Here is a 14621-nt window from a genome sequence, read left to right on the forward strand (position 1 = left end):
TTGTGAGGGACTGGGGTTGTTTGTGAGCATCTGGGTTTGTTTGCGTTTGTGAGGGGCTGGCATTGTTTGCGTTTATGAGGGACTGGGGTTGTTTGCGTTTGTGAGGGGCTGGCGTTGTTTGCGTTTGTGAGGGACTGGGGTTGTTTGCATTTGTGAGGGGCTGGGGTTGTTTGTGAGGGGCTGTGGTTGTTTGTGAGGGGCTGGGGTTGTTTGCGTTTGTGAGGGGCTGGCATTGTTTGCGTTTGTGAGGGACTGGGGTTGTTTGCGTTTGTGAGGGGCTGGCATTGTTTGCGTTTGTGAGGGGCTGGGGTTGCTTGCGTTTGTGAGGGGCTGGCGTTGTTTGTGAGGGGCTGGGGTTGTTTGTGAGCGGCTGGCGTTGTTTGCGTTTGTGAGGGGCTGGCGTTGTTTGCGTTTGTGAGGGGCTGGCGTTGTTTGCGTTTGTGAGGGGCTGGCGTTGTTTGCGTTTGTGAGGGGCTGGGGTTGTTTGCGTTTTTGAGGGACTGGGGTTGTTTGCGTTTGTGAGGGGCAGGCGTTGTTTGCATTTGTGAGGGACTGGGGTTGTTTGCGTTTGTGAGGGGCTGGGGTTGTTTGCGTTTGTGAGGGACTGGGGTTGTTTGTGAGCGTCTGGGTTTGTTTGCGTTTGTGAGGGGCTGGCATTGTTTGCGTTTATGAGGGACTGGGGTTGTTTGCGTTTGTGAGGGGCTGGCGTTGTTTGCGTTTGTGAGGGACTGGGGTTGTTTGCATTTGTGAGAGGCTGTGGTTGTTTGTGAGGGGCTGTGGTTGTTTGTGAGGGGCTGGGGTTGTTTGCGTTTGTGAGGGGCTGGCATTGTTTGCGTTTGTGAGGGACTGGGGTTGTTTGCGTTTGTGAGGGGCTGGCATTGTTTGCGTTTGTGAGGGGCTGGGGTTGCTTGCGTTTGTGAGGGGCTGGCATTGTTTGCGTTTGTGAGGGACTGGGGTTGTTTGCGTTTGTGAGGGGCTGGGGTTGTTTGTGAGGGGCAGGGGTTGTTTGTGAGGGGCTGGGGTTGTTTGTGAGCGGCTGGCGTTGTTTGCGTTTGTGAGGGGCTGGCGTTGTTTGCGTTTGTGAGGGGCTGGCGTTGTTTGCGTTTGTGAGGGACTGGGTTTGTCTGCGTTTGTGAGGGACTGGGTTTGTTTGTGTTTATGAGGGACTGGGTTTGTTTGCGTTTATGAGGGGCTGGCGTTGTTTGCGTTTGTGAGGGACTGGGTTTGTTTGCGTGTTTGAGGGGCTGTCATTGTTTGCGTGTTTGAGGGGCTGTTGTTGTTTGTGTTTATGAGGGACTGGGTTTGTTTGTGTTTATGAGGGGCTGGCGTTGTTTGCGTTTGTGAGGGGCTGGCATTGTTTGCGTTTGTGAGGGACTGGGTTTGTTTGCGTTTGTGAGGGGCTGGGGTTGTTTGTGAGGGGCTGGGGTTGTTTGTGAGTGGCTGGCGTTGTTTGCGTTTGTGAGGGGCTGGGGTTGTTTGTGCTTGTGAGGGACTGGGGTTGTTTGCGTTTATGAGGGACTGGGGTTGTTTGCGTTTGTGAGGGGCTGGTGTTTTTTGCGTTTGTAAGCGGCTGACGTTGTTTGCGTTTGTGAGGAGCTGGGGTTGTTTGCGCTTGTGAGGGACTGGGGTTGTTTGCGTTTGTGAGGGGCTGGTGTTGTTTGCGTTTGTAAGCGGCTGACGTTGTTTGTGCTTGTGAGGGGCTGGGGTTGTTTGCGCTTGTGAGGGACTGGGGTTGTTTGCGTTTGTGAGGGGCTGGGGTTGTTTGCGTTTGTGAGGGGCTGGGATTGTTTGCGTTTATGAGGGACTGGGGTTGTTTGCGTTTGTGAGGGGCTTGCGTTGTTTGCGTTTGTGAGGGACTGGGGTTGTTTGCGTTTATGAGGGGCTGGGGTTGTTTGTGCTTGTGGGGGACTGGGGTTGTTGCGTTTCTGAGGGGCTGGGGTTGTTTGTGTTTGTGAGGGGCTGGGGTTGTTTGTGCTTGTGAGGGACTGGGGTTGTTTGCGTTTGTGAGGGACTGGGGTTGTTTGCGTTTGTGAGGGGCTGGGGTTGTTTCTGTTTGTGAGGGACTGGGGTTGTTTGCGTTTGTGAGGGGCTTGCGTTGTTTGCGTTTGTGAGGGGCTGGGGTTGTTTGCGTTTGTGAGGGGCTGGCGTTGTTTGCGTTTGTGAGGGACTGGGGTTATTTGCGTTTGTGAGGGGCGGGCGTTGTTTGCGTTTGTGAGGGACTGGGGTTGTTTGCGTTTGTGAGGGGCTGGGGTTGTTTGCGTTTGTGAGAGACTGAGGTTGTTTGTGAGCGTCTGGGTTTGTTTGCGTTTGTGAGGGGCTGGGGTTGTTTGTGAGGGGCTAGGGTTGTTTGTGTTTGTGAGGGGCTGGCATTGTTTGCGTTTATGAGGGACTGGGGTTGTTTGCGTTTGTGAGGGGCTGGCGTTGTTTGCGTTTGTGAGGGACTGGGGTTGTTTGCATTTGTGAGGGGCTGGGGTTGTTTGTGAGGGGCTGTGGTTGTTTGTGAGGGGCTGGGGTTGTTTGCGTTTGTGAGGGGCTGGCATTGTTTGCGTTTGTGAGGGACTGGGGTTGTTTGCGTTTGTGAGGGGCTGGCATTGTTTGCGTTTGTGAGGGGCTGGGGTTGCTTACGTTTGTGAGGGACTGAGGTTGTTTGCGTTTGTGAGGGGCTGGCATTGTTTGCGTTTGTGAGGGACTGGGGTTGTTTGCGTTTGTGAGGGGCTGGGGTTGTTTGTGAGGGGCTGGGGTTGTTTGTGAGCGGCTGGCGTTGTTTGCGTTTGTGAGGGGCTGGCGTTGTTTGCGTTTGTGAGGGACTGGGTTTGTTTGCGTTTGTGAGGGGCTGGCGTTGTTTGCGTGTGTGAAGGACTGGCATTGTTTGCGTTTATGATGGGCTGGCGTTGTTTGCGTTTGTGAGGGACTGGGTTTGTTTGCGTTTATGAGCGGCTGGCATTGTTTGTGTTTGTGAGGGACTGGGTTTGTTTGCGTTTGTGAGGGGCTGGCGTTGTTTGTGTGTTTGAGGGGCTGGCGTTGTTTGCGTGTTTGAGGGGCTGTCGTTGTTTGCGTGTTTGAGGGGCTGTCGTTGTTTGTGTTTATGAGGGACTGGGTTTGTTTGTGTTTATGAGGGGCTGGCGTTGTTTGCGTTTGTGAGGGGCTGGCATTGTTTGCGTTTGTGAGGGACTGGGTTTGTTTGCGTTTGTGAGGGGCTGGGGTTGTTTGTGAGGGGCTGGGGTTGTTTGTGAGTGGCTGGCGTTGTTTGCGTTTGTGAGGGGCTGGGGTTGTTTGTGAGGGGCTGGGGTTGTTTGTGAGCGGCTGGCGTTGTTTGCGTTTGTGAGGGGCTGGCGTTGTTTGCGTTTGTGAGGGGCTGGCGTTGTTTGCGTTTGTGAGGGGCTGGGGTTGTTTGCGTTTTTGAGGGACTGGGGTTGTTTGCGTTTGTGAGGGGCAGGCGTTGTTTGCATTTGTGAGGGACTGGGGTTGTTTGCGTTTGTGAGGGGCTGGGGTTGTTTGCGTTTGTGAGGGACTGGGGTTGTTTGTGAGCATCTGGGTTTGTTTGCGTTTGTGAGGGGCTGGCATTGTTTGCGTTTATGAGGGACTGGGGTTGTTTGCGTTTGTGAGGGGCTGGCGTTGTTTGCGTTTGTGAGGGACTGGGGTTGTTTGCATTTGTGAGGGGCTGGGGTTGTTTGTGAGGGGCTGTGGTTGTTTGTGAGGGGCTGGGGTTGTTTGCGTTTGTGAGGGGCTGGCATTGTTTGCGTTTGTGAGGGACTGGGGTTGTTTGCGTTTGTGAGGGGCTGGCATTGTTTGCGTTTGTGAGGGGCTGGGGTTGCTTGCGTTTGTGAGGGGCTGGCGTTGTTTGTGAGGGGCTGGGGTTGTTTGTGAGCGGCTGGCGTTGTTTGCGTTTGTGAGGGGCTGGCGTTGTTTGCGTTTGTGAGGGGCTGGCGTTGTTTGCGTTTGTGAGGGGCTGGCGTTGTTTGCGTTTGTGAGGGGCTGGGGTTGTTTGCGTTTTTGAGGGACTGGGGTTGTTTGCGTTTGTGAGGGGCAGGCGTTGTTTGCATTTGTGAGGGACTGGGGTTGTTTGCGTTTGTGAGGGGCTGGGGTTGTTTGCGTTTGTGAGGGACTGGGGTTGTTTGTGAGCGTCTGGGTTTGTTTGCGTTTGTGAGGGGCTGGCATTGTTTGCGTTTATGAGGGACTGGGGTTGTTTGCGTTTGTGAGGGGCTGGCGTTGTTTGCGTTTGTGAGGGACTGGGGTTGTTTGCATTTGTGAGAGGCTGTGGTTGTTTGTGAGGGGCTGTGGTTGTTTGTGAGGGGCTGGGGTTGTTTGCGTTTGTGAGGGGCTGGCATTGTTTGCGTTTGTGAGGGACTGGGGTTGTTTGCGTTTGTGAGGGGCTGGCATTGTTTGCGTTTGTGAGGGGCTGGGGTTGCTTGCGTTTGTGAGGGGCTGGCATTGTTTGCGTTTGTGAGGGACTGGGGTTGTTTGCGTTTGTGAGGGGCTGGGGTTGTTTGTGAGGGGCAGGGGTTGTTTGTGAGGGGCTGGGGTTGTTTGTGAGCGGCTGGCGTTGTTTGCGTTTGTGAGGGGCTGGCGTTGTTTGCGTTTGTGAGGGGCTGGCGTTGTTTGCGTTTGTGAGGGACTGGGTTTGTCTGCGTTTGTGAGGGACTGGGTTTGTTTGTGTTTATGAGGGACTGGGTTTGTTTGCGTTTATGAGGGGCTGGCGTTGTTTGCGTTTGTGAGGGACTGGGTTTGTTTGCGTGTTTGAGGGGCTGTCATTGTTTGCGTGTTTGAGGGGCTGTTGTTGTTTGTGTTTATGAGGGACTGGGTTTGTTTGTGTTTATGAGGGGCTGGCGTTGTTTGCGTTTGTGAGGGGCTGGCATTGTTTGCGTTTGTGAGGGACTGGGTTTGTTTGCGTTTGTGAGGGGCTGGGGTTGTTTGTGAGGGGCTGGGGTTGTTTGTGAGTGGCTGGCGTTGTTTGCGTTTGTGAGGGGCTGGGGTTGTTTGTGCTTGTGAGGGACTGGGGTTGTTTGCGTTTATGAGGGACTGGGGTTGTTTGCGTTTGTGAGGGGCTGGTGTTTTTTGCGTTTGTAAGCGGCTGACGTTGTTTGCGTTTGTGAGGAGCTGGGGTTGTTTGCGCTTGTGAGGGACTGGGGTTGTTTGCGTTTGTGAGGGGCTGGTGTTGTTTGCGTTTGTAAGCGGCTGACGTTGTTTGTGCTTGTGAGGGGCTGGGGTTGTTTGCGCTTGTGAGGGACTGGGGTTGTTTGCGTTTGTGAGGGGCTGGGGTTGTTTGCGTTTGTGAGGGGCTGGGATTGTTTGCGTTTGTGAGGGGCTGGGGTTGTTTGCGTTTGTGAGGGGCTGGGGTTGTTTGTGCTTGTGAGGGACTGGGGTTGTTTGCGTTTATGAGGGACTGGGGTTGTTTGCGTTTGTGAGGGGCTGGTGTTTTTTGCGTTTGTAAGCGGCTGACGTTGTTTGCGTTTGTGAGGAGCTGGGGTTGTTTGCGCTTGTGAGGGACTGGGGTTGTTTGCGTTTGTGAGGGGCTGGTGTTGTTTGCGTTTGTAAGCGGCTGACGTTGTTTGTGCTTGTGAGGGGCTGGGGTTGTTTGCGCTTGTGAGGGACTGGGGTTGTTTGCGTTTGTGAGGGGCTGGGGTTGTTTGCGTTTGTGAGGGGCTGGGATTGTTTGCGTTTATGAGGGACTGGGGTTGTTTGCGTTTGTGAGGGGCTTGCGTTGTTTGCGTTTGTGAGGGACTGGGGTTGTTTGCGTTTATGAGGGGCTGGGGTTGTTTGTGCTTGTGGGGGACTGGGGTTGTTGCGTTTCTGAGGGGCTGGGGTTGTTTGTGTTTGTGAGGGGCTGGGGTTGTTTGTGCTTGTGAGGGACTGGGGTTGTTTGCGTTTGTGAGGGACTGGGGTTGTTTGCGTTTGTGAGGGGCTGGGGTTGTTTCTGTTTGTGAGGGACTGGGGTTGTTTGCGTTTGTGAGGGGCTTGCGTTGTTTGCGTTTGTGAGGGGCTGGGGTTGTTTGCGTTTGTGAGGGGCTGGCGTTGTTTGCGTTTGTGAGGGACTGGGGTTATTTGCGTTTGTGAGGGGCGGGCGTTGTTTGCGTTTGTGAGGGACTGGGGTTGTTTGCGTTTGTGAGGGGCTGGGGTTGTTTGCGTTTGTGAGAGACTGAGGTTGTTTGTGAGCGTCTGGGTTTGTTTGCGTTTGTGAGGGGCTGGGGTTGTTTGTGAGGGGCTAGGGTTGTTTGTGTTTGTGAGGGGCTGGCATTGTTTGCGTTTATGAGGGACTGGGGTTGTTTGCGTTTGTGAGGGGCTGGCGTTGTTTGCGTTTGTGAGGGACTGGGGTTGTTTGCATTTGTGAGGGGCTGGGGTTGTTTGTGAGGGGCTGTGGTTGTTTGTGAGGGGCTGGGGTTGTTTGCGTTTGTGAGGGGCTGGCATTGTTTGCGTTTGTGAGGGACTGGGGTTGTTTGCGTTTGTGAGGGGCTGGCATTGTTTGCGTTTGTGAGGGGCTGGGGTTGCTTACGTTTGTGAGGGACTGAGGTTGTTTGCGTTTGTGAGGGGCTGGCATTGTTTGCGTTTGTGAGGGACTGGGGTTGTTTGCGTTTGTGAGGGGCTGGGGTTGTTTGTGAGGGGCTGGGGTTGTTTGTGAGCGGCTGGCGTTGTTTGCGTTTGTGAGGGGCTGGCGTTGTTTGCGTTTGTGAGGGACTGGGTTTGTTTGCGTTTGTGAGGGGCTGGCGTTGTTTGCGTGTGTGAAGGACTGGCATTGTTTGCGTTTATGATGGGCTGGCGTTGTTTGCGTTTGTGAGGGACTGGGTTTGTTTGCGTTTATGAGCGGCTGGCATTGTTTGTGTTTGTGAGGGACTGGGTTTGTTTGCGTTTGTGAGGGGCTGGCGTTGTTTGTGTGTTTGAGGGGCTGGCGTTGTTTGCGTGTTTGAGGGGCTGTCGTTGTTTGCGTGTTTGAGGGGCTGTCGTTGTTTGTGTTTATGAGGGACTGGGTTTGTTTGTGTTTATGAGGGGCTGGCGTTGTTTGCGTTTGTGAGGGGCTGGCATTGTTTGCGTTTGTGAGGGACTGGGTTTGTTTGCGTTTGTGAGGGGCTGGGGTTGTTTGTGAGGGGCTGGGGTTGTTTGTGAGTGGCTGGCGTTGTTTGCGTTTGTGAGGGGCTGGGGTTGTTTGTGAGGGGCTGGGGTTGTTTGTGAGCGGCTGGCGTTGTTTGCGTTTGTGAGGGGCTGGCGTTGTTTGCGTTTGTGAGGGGCTGGCGTTGTTTGCGTTTGTGAGGGGCTGGGGTTGTTTGCGTTTTTGAGGGACTGGGGTTGTTTGCGTTTGTGAGGGGCAGGCGTTGTTTGCATTTGTGAGGGACTGGGGTTGTTTGCGTTTGTGAGGGGCTGGGGTTGTTTGCGTTTGTGAGGGACTGGGGTTGTTTGTGAGCATCTGGGTTTGTTTGCGTTTGTGAGGGGCTGGCATTGTTTGCGTTTATGAGGGACTGGGGTTGTTTGCGTTTGTGAGGGGCTGGCGTTGTTTGCGTTTGTGAGGGACTGGGGTTGTTTGCATTTGTGAGGGGCTGGGGTTGTTTGTGAGGGGCTGTGGTTGTTTGTGAGGGGCTGGGGTTGTTTGCGTTTGTGAGGGGCTGGCATTGTTTGCGTTTGTGAGGGACTGGGGTTGTTTGCGTTTGTGAGGGGCTGGCATTGTTTGCGTTTGTGAGGGGCTGGGGTTGCTTGCGTTTGTGAGGGGCTGGCGTTGTTTGTGAGGGGCTGGGGTTGTTTGTGAGCGGCTGGCGTTGTTTGCGTTTGTGAGGGGCTGGCGTTGTTTGCGTTTGTGAGGGGCTGGCGTTGTTTGCGTTTGTGAGGGGCTGGCGTTGTTTGCGTTTGTGAGGGGCTGGGGTTGTTTGCGTTTTTGAGGGACTGGGGTTGTTTGCGTTTGTGAGGGGCAGGCGTTGTTTGCATTTGTGAGGGACTGGGGTTGTTTGCGTTTGTGAGGGGCTGGGGTTGTTTGCGTTTGTGAGGGACTGGGGTTGTTTGTGAGCGTCTGGGTTTGTTTGCGTTTGTGAGGGGCTGGCATTGTTTGCGTTTATGAGGGACTGGGGTTGTTTGCGTTTGTGAGGGGCTGGCGTTGTTTGCGTTTGTGAGGGACTGGGGTTGTTTGCATTTGTGAGAGGCTGTGGTTGTTTGTGAGGGGCTGTGGTTGTTTGTGAGGGGCTGGGGTTGTTTGCGTTTGTGAGGGGCTGGCATTGTTTGCGTTTGTGAGGGACTGGGGTTGTTTGCGTTTGTGAGGGGCTGGCATTGTTTGCGTTTGTGAGGGGCTGGGGTTGCTTGCGTTTGTGAGGGGCTGGCATTGTTTGCGTTTGTGAGGGACTGGGGTTGTTTGCGTTTGTGAGGGGCTGGGGTTGTTTGTGAGGGGCAGGGGTTGTTTGTGAGGGGCTGGGGTTGTTTGTGAGCGGCTGGCGTTGTTTGCGTTTGTGAGGGGCTGGCGTTGTTTGCGTTTGTGAGGGGCTGGCGTTGTTTGCGTTTGTGAGGGACTGGGTTTGTCTGCGTTTGTGAGGGACTGGGTTTGTTTGTGTTTATGAGGGACTGGGTTTGTTTGCGTTTATGAGGGGCTGGCGTTGTTTGCGTTTGTGAGGGACTGGGTTTGTTTGCGTGTTTGAGGGGCTGTCATTGTTTGCGTGTTTGAGGGGCTGTTGTTGTTTGTGTTTATGAGGGACTGGGTTTGTTTGTGTTTATGAGGGGCTGGCGTTGTTTGCGTTTGTGAGGGGCTGGCATTGTTTGCGTTTGTGAGGGACTGGGTTTGTTTGCGTTTGTGAGGGGCTGGGGTTGTTTGTGAGGGGCTGGGGTTGTTTGTGAGTGGCTGGCGTTGTTTGCGTTTGTGAGGGGCTGGGGTTGTTTGTGAGGGGCTGGGGTTGTTTGTGAGCGGCTGGCGTTGTTTGCGTTTGTGAGGGGCTGGCGTTGTTTGCGTTTGTGAGGGGCTGGGGTTGTTTGCGTTTGTGAGGGGCTGGGGTTGTTTGCGTTTTTGAGGGACTGGGGTTGTTTGCGTTTGTGAGGGGCAGGCGTTGTTTGCATTTGTGAGGGACTGGGGTTGTTTGCGTTTGTGAGGGGCTGGGGTTGTTTGTGAGGGGCTGGGGTTGTTTGTGAGGGGCTGGGGTTGTTTGTGAGGGGCTGGGGTTGTTTGTGAGGGGCTGGGGTTGTTTGTGAGGGGCTGGGGTTGTTTGTGAGGGGCTGGGGTTGTTTGTGAGGGGCTGGGGTTGTTTGTGAGCGGCTGGCGTTGTTTGCGTTTGTGAGGGGCTGGGGTTGTTTGTGAGGGGCTGGGGTTGTTTGTGAGCAGCTGGCGTTGTTTGCGTTTGTGAGGGGCTGGCGTTGTTTGCGTTTGTGAGGGGCTGGCGTTGTTTGCGTTTGTGAGGGGCTGGGGTTGTTTGCGTTTTTGAGGGACTGGGGTTGTTTGCGTTTGTGAGGGGCTGGCGTTGTTTGCGTTTGTGAGGGGCTGGCATTGTTTGCGTTTGTGAGGGACTGGGGTTGTTTGCGTTTGTGAGGGGCTGGCATTGTTTGAGTTTGTGAGGGACTGGGGTTGTTTTCATTTGTGAGGGGCTGGGGTTGTTTGCGTGTGTGAAGGACTGGCATTGTTTGTGTTTCTGAGGGGCTGACGTTGTTTGCGTTTGAGAGGGACTGGGTTTGTCTGCGTTTGTGAGGGAATGGGTTTGTTTGCGTTTATGAGGGGCTGGCGTTGTTTGCGTTTGTGAGGGACTGGGTTTGTTTGCATTTGTGAGGGGTTGGCGTTGTTTGCGTGTGTGAAGGACTGGCATTGTTTGCGTTTATGAGGGGCTGGCGTTGTTTGTGAGGGACTGGGTTTGTTTGCGTTTATGAGCGGCTGGCATTGTTTGTGTTTGTGAGGGACTGGGTTTGTTTGCGTTTGTGAGGGGCTGGCGTTGTTTGCGTGTTTGAGGGGCTGGCGTTGTTTGTGTGTTTGAGGGGCTGGCGTTGTTTGTGTGTTTGAGGGGCTGGCATTGTTTGTGTTTATGAGGGACTGGGTTTGTTTGTGTTTATGAGGGGCTGGCGTTGTTTGCGTTTGTGAGGGGCTGGCATTGTTTGCGTTTGTGAGGGACTGGGGTTGTTTGTGTGTTTGAGGGGCTGGCGTTGTTTGCGTTTGCGAGGGACTGGGTTTGTTTGCGTTTGTGAGGGGCTGGCGTTGTTTGTGTGTTTGAGGGGCTGGCGTTGTTTGCGTGTGTGAAGGACTGCGTTTGTGAGGGGAGGAATGAGATTACACTGCTGAACGAGGCTGACTTCTATCCTGTTCCACTCACTGAAGAATGAATTGGAGTCTCACAGACGGCATTCCCGTAGGACAGTGAGTTTCCTGGAATTTGGATTAGATGGATGGGTGCGGAGTGTGGGGAGGGGAGGGGGAGCTGAGGGGAATGGGACCATTGCTGGATAGTGGATTACAAGTGGCATGTGGTTTTCGGAGTTGGGGGGTGAGATTGGGATTTTCCTGGGTAGGTTCCTGTTGGGACAATGATTAGGGAATCATTACCTTTACAGAATTAACAGAAAACCATTGACGGGGTTTCTGAAAAAGTGAGTTTGAAAGTTGAGTCTCTTACCAGAGCATTTGACTGTGGCACCATTTCATTCCAAACCTTGACAGCTGGTTTTCCAGGAGGTTCCCTGAGGAATTTTCCAAATGTGCGATTGGTATGAACCTGCGATTGGTCTGTCTTGTAGAGTGCAGTGGACCCAGAGAAGAGGCTGGAAATGAGGAACTTTGTGCTGTCTGGTATCCTGGCAAGTGAGGAGATTTACTTAAATCAACTGGAGGCCCTGCTGCTGGTATGTAAATATTACAAACAGCGTTCGTGTGTGTGTTCATGGGTATGTGTGTGACTCTGTGTCTGTCTGTCTCAGCGTGTGTGTGTGTGTCTGTCTATCTGTCTCAGTGTGTGTTTGTCTGTCTGTCTCAGTGTATGTGTGTGTGTGTGTGTGTGTGTGTGTGTGTGCCTGTCTGCCTGCCTGTGTGTGTGTCTCCGTGTGTTTGTATGTGTGTGTGTGTGTGTGTGTATTAAAAGGTTCATTGTGTCTTTCCTTTGACAGCTCATGGACAGGATGTGGTGCTGCTGACAAGGCCAACATATATTATCCATCAATAGTTGCCTCTTTTTTCCAAATGTTTTTTTTTCCAGATAAACTTCTTTCTGTAAAATACCTTGAGGTGCCTCAATACACTTCCCATTATATTTACAATGTACACTCACACTTCATCTCAAACGTTCTCTGGTATAATTGGCTTTGAGAAAGTGCTGGTGAACCGCCTTCTTAATCAAATAGTGACCGGCTTGCCTATTTCAGAGGGCAGTTAAGAGTTGACCACATTGTGGTGTGCCTGGAGTCTCATGTAGAGCAGGTAAGGATTCGGGTGGCCGTTTGTGCACTTTCATACTGGACAGTCTGGTTTTCAGTTGCTCCGTTCCCTGTCTGGTACTGGATAACCTATTGCCTGGTATTTTAATTTTGTGGTTTACTGACAGTGCAAACAGTCACTGCCTTGGACCCTGGTCCCTGATTCTCAACCTGAGCGCTCTGCAGGCCGAGGCTTCATTCCCTGCTGGCTGAATTCATCAAACCCGGTCACCTGCCCAGATCCACGGAGACACGGCCTTCGACCGGGTTGGCTCACAAATGCTGCCGGCACTTGGGGAACACGTGCGCACCACAGCCGGGCTGGTGGGGGTGGGGGGGTGCTATAGGGCTCGAGTGCTGGAGCACGTGGTCACCATGTAATTTAAAACCCAACCCACAGCCCAAACCCAACTCCAATAACAACCCCGGTCCCAATGATGATCCTGATCCCAACCCTGACACTGATCCTGGGGGAGTGAGGGGGGGGTGGGAACAGGCCGGGGGAGCGAGGGGTTAAACAGGTCAGGGGAGTGATTGGGGGAGAACAGGCCGGGGGAGCGAGGGGGTGGGGAAACGGGCCGGGGGAGTGAGGGGGGGGGGAACGGGCCGGGGGAGTGAGGGGGGGGGGAACGGGCCGGGGGAGTGAGGGGGGGGAAACGGGCCGGGGGAGTGAGGGGGGGGGGAACGGGCCGGGGGAGTGAGGGGGTGGGGAAACGGGCCGGGGGAGTGAGGGGGGGGGAACGGGCCGGGGGAGTGAGGGGGGGGAAACGGGCCGGGGGAGTGAGGGGGGGGGGAACGGGCCGGGGGAGTGAGGGGGGGGGAACGGGCCGGGGGAGTGAGGGGTTAAACGGGTCGGGGGAGTGAGGGGGGGGAACGGGCCGGGGGAGTGAGGGGGGGGGATCGGGCCTGGGGAGTGAGGGGGGGGGAACGGGCCGGGGGAGTGAGGGGGGGGGATCGGGCCTGGGGAGTGAGGGGGGGGGAACGGGCCGGGGGAGTGAGGGGGGGGGAACGGGCCGGGGGAGTGAGGGGGGGGAAACGGGCCGGGGGAGTGAGGGGGGGGGAACGGGCCGGGGGAGTGAGGGGGGGGGGAACGGGCCGGGGGAGTGAGGGGGGGGGGGAAACGGGCCGGGGGAGTGAGGGGGGGGGGAACGGGCCGGGGGAGTGAGGGGGGGGAACGGGCCGGGGGAGTGAGGGGGGGGGAATGGGCCGGGGGAGTGAGGGGTTAAACAGGCCGGGGGAGTGAGGGGGGGTGAATCAGGCTGGGGGAGGAATAAAAAGGGAGGTTAGCCATAAACAGAGGGAGCGTCGCATGGGTTCCCACAATCAGCTAAATTAGTGCGATGTTCCCTCAATACTGACCCTCTGACAGTGCAGCACTCCCTCAGTACTGACCCTCTGACAGTGCAGCACTCCCTCAGTACTGACCCTCTGACAGTGCAGCACTCCCTCAGTACTGACCCTCTGACAGTGCAGCACTCCCTCAGTACTGACCCTCTGACAGTGCAGCACTCCCTCAGTACTGACCCTCTGACAGTGCAGCACTCCCTCAGTACTGACCCTCTGACAGTGCAGCACTCTCTCAGTACTGACCCTCCGACAGTGCAGCACTCGCTCAGTACTGACCCACCGACAGTGCAGCACTCCCTCAGTCCTGACCCCCAGACAATGCAGCACTCCCTCAGTACTGCACTGGGATGTCTGCCTGAATATTGTTCTTGAGTCTCTGGAGTAGGGCTTGAAGTCACTGCTTGGTTGAGTGATGTCGTCGGCCCAGGCTCTCACAGAGTCAGAAGAATGCGGGTTTATTCCCCAAACCCCATTCCACAGCCTGGGTATGAGGTCAGATGGTTATATCTGGGGTTCCTGCTGTGGATGGGGGTGTCGGGCGAGGTTACTCAATGATGAATTGGTCTCAGTGTTTGAAGCCGTCCAGCACCATTCACGACTCCTCAGACACTGAAGCAGTCCTTGTCCAAATGCAGCAAGACCTGGACAATATCCAGGCTTGAGATGACAAGTGTCAAGTAACATTCGCGCCACACAAGTACCAGGCAATGACCATCTCTAACAAGAGAGAATCTAACCATCGTCCTTGATGTTCAATGGCATTACCATCGCTGAATACCCCACTATCAACATCCTGGAGGTTACCATTGACCAGAAGCTGAACTGGACCAGCCTTATAAATACTGTGGTTACAAGAGCAGGTCAGAGGCTAGGAATCCTGCAGCGAGTAACTCACCTCCTGACTCCCCAAAGCCTGTCCACCATCTACAAGGCACAAGTCAGGAGTGTGATGGAATACTCCCCACTTGCCTGGATGAGTGCAGCTCCCACAACACTCAAGAAGCTCAACACCATCCAGGACAAAGCAGCCCGCTTGATTGGAACCACATCCACAAACATTCACTCCCTCCACCACCAACGCACAGTAGCAGCAGTATATACCATCTACAAGATGTACTGTAGAAACCTTCCAAACCCACGACCATTACCATCTAGAAGGACAAGGGCAGCAGATAGATGGGGACATCACCACCTTGAAGTTCCCGTCCAAGTCACTCACCATCCTAACTTGGAAATATATCACCGTTCCTTCACTGCAGCTGGGCCAAAATCCTGGAACTCCCTCCCTAACAGCACTGTGGGTGTACCTACACCACATGGACTGCAGCGGTTCAAGAAGGCAGCTCATCACCACCTCCTCAAGGGCAATTAGGGCGGGCAATAAATGTTGGCCCAGCCAACGAAGCCCACATCCTGTGAATGAATAAAAAAAGCATCAGTTACACACAGGATCGATCCTTCTGACCATGTGACCATTTTTTTTCCGGAACCTTCTATTCCAGCCACTGAAGCCGCTCAAAGCTGCTGCTACCACCTCCCAACCGGTTCTGACCAATCAGCAGATAGAGACTATCTTCTACAAGGTGCAGGAAATCCATCAGATTCACCGGGAATTCTGTGACAGCCTGTGTCCCAAAATCCAGAACTGGGATTCCCGGCATTCCGTGGGACACCTTTTCCAGAAGCTGGTAAATGGGAGACAAGGGAGGGGAGAGACAGGCAAGGGGGGAGGGGGGAGAATAGGAGAGGGAGGGGGGAGAATAGGAGAGGGAGGGGGGAGAATAGGAGAGGGAGGGGGGAGAATAGGAGCGGGAGGGGGGAGAATAGGAGAGGGAGGGGGGAGAATAGGAGAGGGAGGGGGGAGAATAGGAGAGGGAGGGGGGAGAATAGGAGAGGGAGGGGGGGAGAATAGGAGAGGGAGGGGGGAG

At 54.7% G+C, this 14621-nt stretch overlaps 1 protein-coding gene across 1 annotated transcript in view; it reads left to right on the forward strand.

The window, feature by feature from the left end:
- The window catches only part of LOC144676266 (uncharacterized), a gene marked incomplete at its 3' end in the record, with an annotated part of 80013 nt that extends 65601 nt beyond the window's left edge, over positions 1 to 14412 (forward strand). Inside the window, exons 3-4 of the mRNA XM_078536744.1 lie at positions 10675 to 10779; positions 14196 to 14412. Of these exons, the coding sequence (XP_078392870.1) occupies positions 10675 to 10779; positions 14196 to 14412 (322 nt within the window). The remainder of the gene's footprint in view (positions 1 to 10674; positions 10780 to 14195) is intronic.
- Between the last annotated feature and the right edge of the window lie 209 nt (positions 14413 to 14621).

Source organism: Cetorhinus maximus, unplaced genomic scaffold (genome assembly GCF_964194155.1).
Source record: "Cetorhinus maximus unplaced genomic scaffold, sCetMax3.hap1.1 HAP1_SCAFFOLD_1479, whole genome shotgun sequence".
In the NCBI taxonomy this organism is placed as follows: Eukaryota; Metazoa; Chordata; class Chondrichthyes; order Lamniformes; family Cetorhinidae; genus Cetorhinus; species Cetorhinus maximus.